General features: G+C 44.3%; 1 protein-coding gene across 1 annotated transcript in view; it reads left to right on the forward strand.

Annotated features, from left to right (window-relative positions):
* The window catches only part of LOC140198419 (uncharacterized), an 89,290-nt gene that overhangs the window by 26,949 nt on the left and 48,673 nt on the right, over window positions 1-13,668 (forward strand). Inside the window, exons 6-8 of the mRNA XM_072259508.1 lie at window positions 3,742-3,764; window positions 4,509-4,624; window positions 9,526-10,058. Coding sequence (XP_072115609.1) covers window positions 3,742-3,764; window positions 4,509-4,624; window positions 9,526-10,058 — 672 coding nt within the window. The remainder of the gene's footprint in view (window positions 1-3,741; window positions 3,765-4,508; window positions 4,625-9,525; window positions 10,059-13,668) is intronic.

The following is a 13,668-nucleotide window of genomic DNA, read 5'->3' on the forward strand; positions in this document are numbered from 1 at the left end:
AAGGATATTTTAAGAGCAAAATAAAAACAATTCTGATTAAGGTTAGAGGAGGAATTGGAATTAGGTCAGCTCTCAGGGTTTGTAGGTCACTACTTCCTACAAGGCAAAATCTGATATGAATGGCTGCGATGCTTCACTCCCAGGTGAGCTCAATGCCTTTCATATACACTTTGAAGTGGAGAATAAAATTACACTTGTGCAAATCCCTGCAGCATTTGGTGACTCTGTGATCTGTCTGAGAGGCTGATGTCAGAACATCTTCAATGAGGATGAACCCTTCCAACACGAGACCCTGATGGTGTACCTGGTAGGACACTGAAAACCTGTGCCAACCGACTTGTGGAAGCATTCAAGGACTTATTTGATCTCTCACTGCTTCAGTCAGAGGTTCCAACTCACTTCAAAAGGACAACCAGATACCACAAAGAGCATGGTGAGCTACCTCAATGAGCTTACAAGCTCTTTCTTCAGTTAGTCCTGACGAAGGGTCTCGGCTTGAAACGTCGACTGTACCTCTTCCTAGAGATGCTGCCTGACCTGCTGCGTTCACCAGCGACTTTGATGTGTGAATTTCCAGCATCTGCAGAATTCCTCGTGTTTGCGTGCTCAATAAGTGTCACCCAGTTGCTTTCATAGGTATCTAATGTGATGAAATGTTTTGAGAGGTTGGTCATGGCCAGAATTAACTTCTCACTAAGCAGGGACTTGGACCTGCTGCAATTTGCCTTTCACCACAATAGGTCTACAGAGGATGCAATCTCATTGGCTCTTCATGCGGCCTTGGATTACCTGGGCAATAGTAATACCTAAGTCAGTCTGCTGTTGATTGATTACAGCTCAGCATTCAACACCATCATACTGTCGATATTAATCAAGAGGCTCCAAAACCGGTGCGTATGTACCTCGAGGGAACAGACCAGGGTGAGCAGTTTCAAGTTCCTGGGTGTCAACGTCTCTAAAGAGCTATCCACATATTGATTCAGTTAGACTGAAGGCACAACTATATTTCATTAGGTATTTGAGGAGATTTGTTATGTCACTACGGACTCATGCAAATTTCTACATGTGAACCATGGAAAGCATTCTGACTGGTTGCATTACTGTCTATGGAGGGGTATAGAAGGGCCAATGCACAAGATCAGAAAAAGCTGCAGGAAGTTTTAAACTTAGCCAGTACTATATGGGCACAAGCTTCACAGCATCAAATGTCTTCAAAAGGCAATGCCTCAAAAAGTTAGCATTGTCATAAGGACCTCCATCACCCGGGAAATACCCTCTTCTTATTGCCACCATCAAGGAGAAGATGGAAGAGCCTGAAGATACACACTCAACATTTTAAGAACCGCTTCTTCCTCACTGATAACAGAGATCTGAATGGACAATAAGACCATGTACACTACTACTTCAATTTATATAATATATTCTTCCTGTAAATTATGTCTTTTATTATATATTGCAGCATAGTACTGCTGCAAAACAACATATTTCCAGACATATGCCAGTGATATTAAAATTGATTCTGAGAAGGACCTAACATCTCCCCAAAGTTAATGTCATTGGGCAGCATAGAATTGCAGCAGGTAGAACCACTCCCTCTGAGCTCCAGGGACCTAGTATCCCTTCTGACTTCTGGCCTTGTGAGTGTGGAGTTTGCACATTCTCCCTGTGACTACGTGGGTTTCCCAGGTGTGTTTTAGTTGCCTTCCACATCGCAAAGATGTGCAGTCAACTGGCCCCAATAAATTGCGGGCTTGTGTGGTGAGTGGAAGATTCAGGGAAGGATTCTTAAGAATGTGGAGAGAATAAAAATTAATGTATGCTATTGTAAATGTGTGGTTGATGGTCAGCACAGAATTGATGGGCTGAAGGGTCTGTTCTATACCGTATAACCCCAGAGCTGTACTCAGCGTGGTGCTTTTTCACCTTTTCCTTGTTTTGTAGATTCATACAGCAGGAAATTAGGTCCTTCAAGCCAATGAGTCTGTGCTAAGCAAAACCCTTTTACAGATACTCATACTAGATTAATACCATTTTATTCTCCCCATGTTCATATCAACTGCATCAGACTCCACCACCCCTACACACAGGATGCAACTCAAAGCATCCAACTAACCTATTGACTCACACGCCGTTGAGATGTGGGAAGAAAATTGAGCAACCTGGTCAGAAACTCAAGTGGTCATGGAGAACATGCAAACTCTCTACAGACAGAACCCAAGGTCAGAGAGGAACTACCATTATAACTGAGGCAGTACCCTGACCAGCCACACCACTGACCCAGCTATGCCTCAGTTAATCATCTTCCATCCCTTTGCGATAGGTAGCAAGCTATGTTGACAGAAAAAGGCAAGAGTTCTTCCAAAAGTAACTGTAATTGATTGTGAACATTGAGTGTTGCAGTAAGCCTATTAGCAGCAAAGAGCAGATTTTTGCTCTATCAATCGGCACAGTTCTTAATTAACCTCTGGGAAATTGTTCTGATAGTGAATGCAAGATCTTTATTTATAATATAGGGTGTAAATGCTGGGGTTTTTGTGCATGTTATAAGTGGCAGCGTGTGCATTAATGGCTGTATAAAAGCACACAAACACAGCAATACTTGAGTTTAACAGGAATGGAATATCTACGAAAGGCTGTTATAAGAATTTGTTTCTGTGTGTAGGTGTACAGTTGAAAATGAACTCTTCACATTCTGTCCTGGTCCATTGTATTTTTTGGTGGGTGGCGGGCATAATTAACATAAGTAAGTGTAGGCCATTCAGTCCTCAAACCTAATTTCCCAGTCAATAAGATAACGGCTAATCAAGTTGTGTCTTCTGCCGTGCTTATGCTTCCCTTCATAAATTGTGAGTCCCCTAGAGTTTAAATATCTATGAATCAATCAGTCTCTGCCCTGGTAGATCCAAGAATTCTATCCTTGCTGAGCTCTGAAGTGAAATATTGCAATGAATACCGAAGGATAGTATGGTGGGCTGTGAGAGATTAGTTCAATTATTGTGTCTGTTGCTGATGTGTGCCTGGGCACAATGCAAACAGGAAAAACGCTTGGGCTTTTCCCCTGAAAATTCAAGGAATTCCTGAATCATGAAGTACTGACATTTTTGACTGGGAAAACTTCTCATAAGTTGGTCTTGGGCACAAATGTAATAGAAATAAGGTCTTGGTTTTCTGAAGGAATTTAGTCCAGCTTTAGACACATCACTGACAGCTCCCCTCATTGACCACCCCACTGCACCCCCCCCCATTTTTTCAGGGACCCTTGCACACACCTTGCTCCAATTGTGTTTGCTTGTGCCCCCTTAATGCTGCAGAGGGCTGTCGCCTTCACTCCATTACATTGGCTGGTGGCTCCAAGGTCCTGTAAGATTCCCAACACGGGTCATAGATCCAATAATGCTGGCATGCATGTACACATACTCCAACTGAAATGCTGTCTATTTCTCACGGGTTCTGGATGTCCTCCCACAAAATAGGGTGCTTCCCTTAGCTTAATTGCCTGTTCATTTTGGGGCACTCTTTCAATATCTGATCCTGACTCAGCCATTCATGACCATTCATTATTCATTCTCTCCTGATTCCTCACATTCCCATCACCTATGTGAATAAGCTTTGATTATTTTATTTAAATATCTCTTCATGGGAATCCCATCATCAGTTTCTTGTTCATGTCATAAATACTGTATTCTGTTTGAGTTGAATGATCCTTTGGTGAACAATAAAACTTTGTTTTTAACTTTTTAGGATATCAAGCAGCTGTTGGACAGGTACGTGACTACTGTCGTGTTTTGCACGTGGCTTCATTAATTCACATTGGTGGATGTGCAGGAGAGATCTCAACCCTGAGGGCCCTCCACATCCTCAATCCACTTGAAAGAGATGGCCTCAGCCCGAGTCACATCCCTATTTATTATTAGCCAGACCCTAATGGACCATGAAGGGCTCCCATTTCCGATTGTTTGATAGTGACTGTTGAGAATATGTAACATAATCTGAGGTTCACTTTGTAGTAAACTGCAAGCCCAATCTCCTAGAGGTTTGAGGAAAGGATCCATTCTGACACTCCCACAGAATGACATGTTAAACTAAGGCCTTGTCTGTCCATGTGTAAGATCCCACAGCAAAGTCTTCACCAGTATTTATACCTTAACCACTTTGCAAAATCTAGATTATCACATTTAATGGCACTAACTGTGAACAGTTTGGTTGCTACATTTCCTGGAGTCCTCTGAAATGATTGGGTCCAGCAATAAAGATGTTAACTGTAGCGTATATTTATAAACATTTTTACTCTTTTTATTTGAGCGCATTCTGAGTTTGGCAGGCGCTTTTGACTGAGTACTTCCTCCTTCTGACCCTGCTGTCTGAATTTGTGTAGAGGAAGCGGCCATAGAGCTGGAAGGCTATATGTTTCAAGGCTCAGGTTCAAGACAGGTGTGGATAAGTTTGTGTAACCTTGTTTCTGCAAAGCTTCCGTACTGTCATAAAACCTCCCTGCTCCTGTATTCCAGGTGCAAACTGAATCAAATCACACCAGCAGACGTTTCCACTGACCTCCACATTGACTCCATCATCACACCTTTCCGCTATGTTAAGATCTGGGATGAAATTAAAACACTTGTGCCGGGTAAGTGATTGGGCTTTGAGAGCTGGTTATTTGGGGGTGGTGATGGTGAGTGCAAACTGTTAGTTTATCCTTGGCATGGGGGTTTTTAATGAGCCATGACCCAGTGAAAGCACGTTCATGCTTGGGGAATTTGGCATTCATATTTGTGGGAGAAGCCAGGGGATGATAGTAGTGGAGTACTGCAGGGATCAGTGCTGGTTCTGTTGTTGTCTGTCATCGACATCAGCGAGATGGATGATAATGTGGTTAACTGGTTAAGCATATTTGCAGATGACACAAAGGTTGGTGGTGTGGTAGAGTGGAGAGCGAGGAAGACTCGGAGCTTGCAGCGAGATCTGGACCAGCTGGAAAAGTGAGATGATAAATTGCAGATGGAATTTAATTCAGACAAGTGAGAGGTGTTGAACTTCGGTAGGACCGAGAAGGGTAGGTCTTGCACAGTGAAAGTAGGGCATTGAGGAGTGCTGTAGAACAAAGGGGTCTTGGAATACAGGTCCGTAATTGATGGCATGTGGCATCACAGGTATATAAGATCTTTGAAGAAAGCGTTTGACACTTTGGCCTTCATAAATCAAACTACTGAGTACAGGATATGGAATGTTACGTTGAAGATGTTGATGAGTGTTATGTGCAGTTTTGGTCATCAAAATGCCTACAGGAAAGATGTAAATAAGATTGAAAGCATACAGAGAAAATTTACAAGTATGTTATTGGGACTTGAGTTATAAGGAAAGGTTGAGTAGATTAGGACTTTGTTCCTCAGAACATAGAAGATTGAGGGGAGATTTGATAGGGGTATGCAAAATTATGAGAGGTGTTGATAGGATAAATGTAAGCAGGCTTTTTCCACTGAGGTTGGGTGGTTCTGCAACTAGAGGTCATGGGGTAAGGGTGAAAGGTGAAAAGTTTAAGGGGAACATAAGGGGAAACTTCTTCATTCAGAGGGTCACAAGTGTGGAACAAGCTGCCAGCATAAGTGGTGCATGCGAGCTCAATTTCTATATAGAAACATAGAAAATAGGTGCAGGAGTAGGCCATTCGGCCCTTCGAGCCTGCACCACCATTTATTATGATCATGGCTGATCATCCAACTCAGAACCCCGCCTCATCCTTCCCTCCATACCCCCTGATCCCCGTAGCCACAAGGGCCATATCTAACTTCCTCTTAAATATAGCCAATGAACTGGCCTCAACTGTTTCCTGTGGCAGAGAATTCCACAGATTCACCACTCTCTGTGTGAAGAAGTTTTTCCTAATCTCGGTCCTAAAAGGCTTCCCCTTTATCCTCAAACTGTGACCCCTCGTTCTGGACTTTCCCAACATCGGGAACAATCTTCCTGCATCTGGCCTGTCCAATCCCTTTAGGATTTTATACGTTTCAATCAGATCCCCCCCTCAATCTTCTAAATTCCAACGAGTACAAGCCCAGTTCATCCAGTCTTTCTTCATATGAAAGTCCTGCCATCCCAGGAATCAATCTGGTGAACCTTCTTTGTACTCCCTCTATGGCAAGGATGTCTTTCCTCAGATCAGGGGACCAAAACTGCACACAATACTCCAGGTGTGGTCTCACCAAGGCCTTGTACAACTGCAGTAGTACCTCCCTGCTCCTGTACTCGAATCCTCTCGCTATAAATGCCAGCATACCATTTGCCTTTTTCACCGCCTGCTGTACCTGCATGCCCACTTTCAATGACTGGTGTATAATGACACCCAGGTCTCGTTGCACCTCCCCTTTTCCTAATCGGCCACTATTCAGATAATAATCTGTTTTCCTATTTTTGCCACCAAAGTGGATAACTTCACATTTATCCACATTAAATTGCATCTGCCATGAATTTGCCCACTCACCCAACCTATCCAAGTCACTCTGCATCCTCTTAGCATCCTCCTCACAGCTAACACTGCCACCCAGCTTCGTGTCATCCGCAAACTTGGAGATGCTGCATTTAATTCCCTCATCCAAGTCATTAATATATATTGTAAACAACTGGGGTCCCAGCACTGAGCCTTGCGGTACCCCACTAGTCACCGCCTGCCATTCTGAAAAGGTCCCGTTTATTCCCACTCTTTGCTTCCTGTCTGCTAACCAATTCTCCATCCACATCAATACTTTATCCCAATACCGTGTGTTTTAAGTTTGCACACTAATCTCCTGTGCGGGACCTTGTCAAAAGCCTTTTGAAAATCCAAATATACCACATCCACTGGTTCTCCCCTATCCACTCTACTAGTTACATCCTCAAAAAATTCTATGAGAATCGTCAGACATGATTTTCCTTTCACAAATCCATGCTGACTTTGTCTGATGATTTCACCGCTTTCCAAATGTGCTGTTATCACATCTTTGATAACTGACTCCAGCAGTTTCCCCACCACCGACGTTAGGCTAACCGGTCTATAATTCCCCGGTTTCTCTCTCCCTCCTTTTTTAAAAAGTGGGGTTACATTAGCCACCCTCCAATCCTCAGGAACTAGTCCAGAATCTAACGAGTTTTGAAAAATTATCACTAATGCATCCACTATTTCTTGGGCTACTTCCTTAAGCACTCTAGGGTGCAGACCATCTGGCCCTGGGGATTTATCTGCCTTTAATCCCTTCAATTTACCTAACACCACTTCCCTACTAACATGTATTTCGCTCAGTTCCTCCATCTCACTGGACCCTCTGTCCCCTACTATTTCTGGAAGATTATTTATGTCCTCCTTAGTGAAGACAGAACCAAAGTAATTATTCAATTGGTCTGCCATGTCCTTGCTCCCCATAATCAATTCACCTGTTTCTGTCTGTAGGGGACCTACATTTGTCTTTCCCAGTCTTTAAGAGAAGTTTGGATAGGTACATTGATAGTAGAGCTATGGAGGATTATAGTCAATTGGAGTAAGTTTAAATGGTTTGTCATGGACTAGATGGGCCAAAGGGCCTTTCTGCTGCTGTACTTTTGAATGACCCTGTCGCACTTCAGATGCTTGACTGATGTCCTGGTGGCAGAAGCAAGGGAGTGAGTGCATACAGTGGCAGAGAGTGCCAATCAAATTTGTCTTGGATGGTGAAACCAAAACAGAAAATCCCAGATATACGCAGCTGGTCAGGCAACATCTGGAGAGAAACAGTTAATGTTTTAGGGAAAAGTTGGGAAATAAAAGTGAAATTGAATAGAGTCATGCTTAGATTGTGAGAATAAGGGGGGTGGCTGCATAGGATGGAGTTAGAAGTCACACTTGCTGACAATGGCATGCAAAGGAAGATAATGAAGGTGTTATTATTCACTGATCTGTCTGTGGTGATTCAAGTAAGAATGATGAAGAATATGCCTCTGCAACTGTGAGATGTATTTAACAAAAATGGTGGCAAAAATTATGAAATATAACAATGCTGGGAATATGCCCTAGATCAGGCTGCATATGATGGACTAACATGACATTAACTGGAAACAGTGGCGATGTGAAATAATTGAATTGAACGGTAAGCAGAAAGGGCTGCAATGTGCCCAGATGTGAGATGAGAAGGAGGGAGTAACCCTGGAAGTCTTGCACAAAATATTCAGACCCTTTGAAATCTCATGGCACCAGGTTAAACATGAGGGAGACCTCCTGATCACCACCTCCTGTTCTCCTGCAGCTGATAAAATAGCTTTATTATCTACCTAAGTTTCTTGGCTACATCAAACATTGTCAGCATGCTGTTGATAGGCCATATGACACTGTATCCAGTTCTGGCCACCATACTGTGGGGGCCACCTCAATGTCCTTGAGAGGGGATAGAGCAGATTTACATGAATAGTTCTGGGATGAGAGATTTTTGCTGCAATGCTCATTTGGAGAAGTTTGCCTGATTCCCTAGGAACAAGAATTGGGGAGGAGATTTGAATGAAATGTTAGGGTTGAATTGGGTATATTGACAATGAATAGAAACAAGGTGATGGACAGACCATGGACAAGAAACTCACAAAGCAGCACAGATGGCCATTCACCCCAGTGTTCATGCCAACTGTAATGCCTATTGACACAAATCCCATTTCCCTGCATTGGGCCCACATCCTCCTCCTTTACCATCCCAGTACAAATGCCTCCTATAACATTGCAATTGTATCTGCCTCCACCACCTCCCCTAACAGTTCATTCCCAAGTAGTCGCCACCCTCTGTGTGGGGGAAAAACCTGGTGTTTAAATCTTTCAATTTCTTCCCACTCATCTTAAACGTGTTTTAGACACCAGCACCAAGAAAGAATACTCTGACCACCTCGTCTACCTCTGCTTTGCATTATTGTACAGAACTCTCCACACTCAGCCTTCGATGTTCCAGTAAAAACAAACCCAGCCTGTCCAGTCTTTGGAAATGAGCCTTCCATTCCACGCAACATCCCGGTATCCTGGTACCTATCACCTGAGAGCTCTTGTTGCAGCCCTTCCCAACACTTCTGTGTACTGGCTGACTCCCCTTACATCTTTTTCTGGAGGGTCTCAATCCAAAATGTTGACAAGTCTGTTTCCCTCCACAGTTGCACCCTACTCAGTCCGCCAGCAAGTTCTTTGTTACACTGTGAATGGTTAAATGTTGGGAATATTGGGTATAGAGTTGAGTGGTTGGGGAGGGGTGGAATTGGGAAACTCTAGTTTTACACTCCGTGACTTCTCTAATGGTGTACAGTGAAGGTCTCGGATAATTGGGAAATAGAATGGGAGAGGATGTTATATTCAGTGACCTCTGCAGTGACGGAACTGCGAGGGTCTTGGGTAATGGAGTGAGGTTCCAGAGCTGTGCACTATAGGTGAGTCAGTGGGTGGGTGCTCTCTGGTAACAAGGTGGGGAGTGGAGGAAATGGGAGATCTCCCACTGATGCACTCTGAGCTGCTCAGTGATGGATAGTCTTTACTGACTGAGCCCCTGTACCTTTCAGCCCGAGAGTCCCTAAAGCTGGATGCCAGGACTGCGCACCCTCGGCTCATCCTCACTGAGAACTTCTGCAGCGTGGTGGATGGTGGGAGTCGGCGGGAGTGCACACTGGGCCCACAGCGCTTCGACCACTGGCTGTGCGTGCTGGCCACCAGCAGCTTCCAGTCGGGGAGGCACTACTGGGATGTAGAGCTGGGGGGCAACAACTCCTGCGTCCTCGGGGTGGCCAGTGAGTCAGCCAACCGGCTGGTCACTGGCCCGCTCATGCCACAGGAGGGCTACTGGGTGCTGGAGTTGACCAGAGGGAGCTTGGTCAACCTGGACGGGCCGGGTGCCCGCAGCCTCCCCCTTCGCCACCAGCCACGTGCCATCCGGGTTTACCTGGACTACGAGGAAGGTCAGCTTTCCTTCTACGATGCCGACAGCCTGTGCCACCTCTACACCTTGCGGGACAGGTTCACACAGAAACTTTTCCCACTCTTCAACCCCCACAACAAGAAGGAAGGCAGCTGCGAGCCACTCAGGCTGCGTAACCATGTTCCATGCTGAGGTTGACTTTCCTGGGGTGTGGGGTGGTGGTGGTGGCCTCTGTTCATACGGATGAGTAAACAAAACCTGGGATTTTTCTTTGGGCTCTTCACTTTTGGCACTGAGCATTGAAAATGTTGCTGGCAATTACCTAAAAACCAATGTCTGACAAGCTTTTGGATCGTTTCTTTGCTCCCATGGTCGCTGGATGACCAGCTGAGGCCCTGCAGCAGTTTACCGCAGTCAAGGACACAAGCTGATGCTGTTTCATTTCTAATGATAAGGACTGGAAGATTGTATGGAGTTGGGGAGTGGGTTGTTGCTGAGGAAGGGCTGTGCATATTGTAGGCTTCATGGGTCAATGCCACTGTCTGGAATAACTGGGTCTTCAAGTACAAAGTGAGATTGAAACCAGAGGCTACACTTGATACCATCCTTCAGTATCACGGCTGGCGAGGAGCATTTCTGGAATGAGTGGACTGTTGTAGGACCTCAGAAAGGTTGTCCAAAGCATGTTATGTTGAGATGGGGAGTGTGGTTCTTGCAAAGATCAATAAAGTTTTCCTGGCAAATAATCAGTGTGTATCTCTACATCCATCCATATCCATCCCCATTTTGGTTGCCATTCTGAAATTTCTTCCCTCTTGCTGCTCAGCTTTTCATTAGAACGTACAGAAGAGGAACAGGACCTTCAGCGACAATGTCTGTGCTGAATTTCATTCCAGATAAAACCAAGTTCCTTCTGCTTACTGGTGATCTATATCTCTCCAATACTGGCCTGCATATTCATGTGCCTATCTAACAGCCTGTTAAATCCCACTATTGTATCTACATCGAATACTTCCTTGGCCACTTATCACTGCTTTTTTAAAAAAAAAAATAATCTTGCCTGCACATTTCCATTAAAATTACGCCATCTCACTTTCAATGCATGTCCTCCAGTGCTTGACATTTTTACCCTGGTAATGAGATCCTACTGTCCACTTATGCCTCTTATTTTATGAACTTCTATCAGGTCTCCCCATAGATTAGTGCCACACAGGATCTTTGGTCCATGATGTCTCTGTAATTGAAATTATGTTGATAAAGATTACCCCCAGTTCCCTGCCTGTTCATGTGCCTGCCTAAATGCCTCTTTAACAATGCTATCATATCTACTTCACTTCACTGCACCCACCCACCTCCCAGAAGTGCACTTCAGGCACTTATCATTCTGTTAAAAATAAAAAGACATTACCTTCAAAATCCCCATTAAACGTTTCTTCTCCCCTCCATCCCCAACTTAATCTATGTCCTTTAGCCGCCCAGATTACACAGGAGATTCCCTTCCTTTTACCCCTGTATTTTCTCAGGTCACTAGTATTTTCAGTTACTTTTCATAGCTCTATTCATCTTCCAATACAACAGTCCTGCACTTTCTTTTCTTAATCTGTCTCATCATTCTTCCGTGTGACCAGTCCAACACAAACCCACTGTTCCCAGCTTCACTTTTCCTGTATTTACCAAACTGACTAGTATCCACCAAAATCTAAGAAAAACTGTAGGATTGGAAGGTCAATGGTTGAGCTGGAATACACTCCACTGCCTGGATGTGTGTGTGTGTTCAATAACAGAAGCGTGTTACCATGCAGGACCCTTAAGCCCAGTTAGATGAAACCTGATCCACTTTGCTGTCATGTAACCATAGCCTCTACAGAAAGAATTAAAGACTACCAAATCCAAATGCAGCACTGTAGCATTTTTGTTTCAGATTAGCACTGAAGTAACTGTGGTTCCAACTAACAGATTCAGAGAGAAGACATAGGAACAGGCCCTTGGTCCTGACTAGTCCATACTGAGGGTAGACATCCATTTCTGTTTGGAGGCTGACAATTGGTAAAACACATCAGAGTACAACAGTAATAGACTGCAACTAGCGGGGCACTGTCTACACCACCCCGAGCTACCTGCCAGCCTAGTCATCATATGGGAGCCCAAGCACGGGAGGATGAACCCTGGGCGCCCTCCCAAGACTATGGTCAACACGCTCCTAGAAGACAGCGGCGCGGCTAATGTCGATGAGCTGAACACACTGATGAGGGAGAGGGGAAAGTGGAGAGTCCATCATCGTGCCTGAGGTCAGCCCCCTAGGCCTGAGTCAACGTAGTAGTAGTTCTTCAAGCCCTTATGATTTACAGAAAATGATTGCTGAACATTTAACTGTGCAATGCTAAGCAGTAACACATTGTATTAGTCATAAGGCACAGACACAGGCTCTTCCACCCAAATTGACTATACCAACCATTTTGTCTGCCAGAGCTAGTCCCATTAGCCTGCATTTGGTCCATAAGCTTTTAAAACTTTATATCCCTGTGTAATTGCACCCTCCTCCACTACTGCTTTGGCAGTTCATTCCATATACCCACCAGCTTGCCCCTCTGGGCTGCTTGAAATATTTCCTCTTGGAAAAGAACTGTGACAATAAAGTCACCCCTCAGCTTCCTACACCCCACAGAAAACAAACCCAACCTATTCAGTCTCTCCATGTAAGTCAAGCCCTCAGTTTCAGCAAACATCCTCGTGAGTCTTTTCTGCACCCTGACTACTTAATTATATCCATATATGTGGTGATCAAAACTGCACATAATATTCCAGGTGCAGTCTCACCTATGTCTTCAACAGCTGCAACATGACATCCCTGTACTCAATACCAGTCTGCTGAAGGGAAGTGTGCCTTATGCTGCCTTCATTACTCTGTTTACCCAGGTCGCCACTTTCATTGATACACACACACGAACACAGTACATGTAACCCTGGACCTCTATATTCTACAGCACCTTCCAGGGCCCTGCTGATCTCTGAGGGATTCAGTGTCAGATGAGCTGAAGAAAAAGCAGATTTGGGTGTAGATGCATGATGGAAATACAATGGACTCCAGTTAATTGGGCCATTGGTTAATCAGGGCAGCTGCTTCTTTGGGACAGCTCTTGAGCCAAAACTCATCAAAAGAATAGTCAGATAAAAGTTGCTGGTGAACGCAGCAGGCCAGGCAGCATTTCTAGGAAGAGGTACAGTCGACGTTTCGGGCAGGGACCGTTCGTCAGGACTCATGAAGGGTCTCGGCCGGAAACGTCAACTGTACCTCTTACTAGAGATGCTGCCTGGCCTGCTGCGTTCACCAGCGACCTTTATGTGTGTTGCCTGAAATTCCAGCATCTGCAGATTTCCTCGTGTTTGCGTTTTTTTAAAAGAATAGTCAGGATTCCTTCATAGCTTTTTCCCCAGAGCTATAATTGCTCTGAACCAATCGATCAAGCATCATCCATTAATTTGTTATATTGCTACTTTAATACTGGTTTTATGGCTGTCATGATTCTGAGTTGTGCTTTTTTATTGCTTGTACTGGCTGATCACTTGATTTTATTTATTGTTTATTTTATTTGATGTTTTATAGCATTGAGTATTAGAGCATTGTAAACTCATTTTCACTGTATAGGTGCATGACAAATTGTACTATGCAATGACAATAAAGATATTTCAATTTCAGGCACGTGATTTGTGTGGCCATTAGACACTATACCAAGCTTACTGCAGACAGTTTCCATGTAGCTGCAGCTGTGTGTGGTTTTGCTCAAAAGTG

The sequence above is a fragment of the Mobula birostris genome, chromosome 5 (assembly GCF_030028105.1).
Source record: "Mobula birostris isolate sMobBir1 chromosome 5, sMobBir1.hap1, whole genome shotgun sequence".
NCBI classification, from domain to species: domain Eukaryota; kingdom Metazoa; phylum Chordata; class Chondrichthyes; order Myliobatiformes; family Myliobatidae; genus Mobula; species Mobula birostris.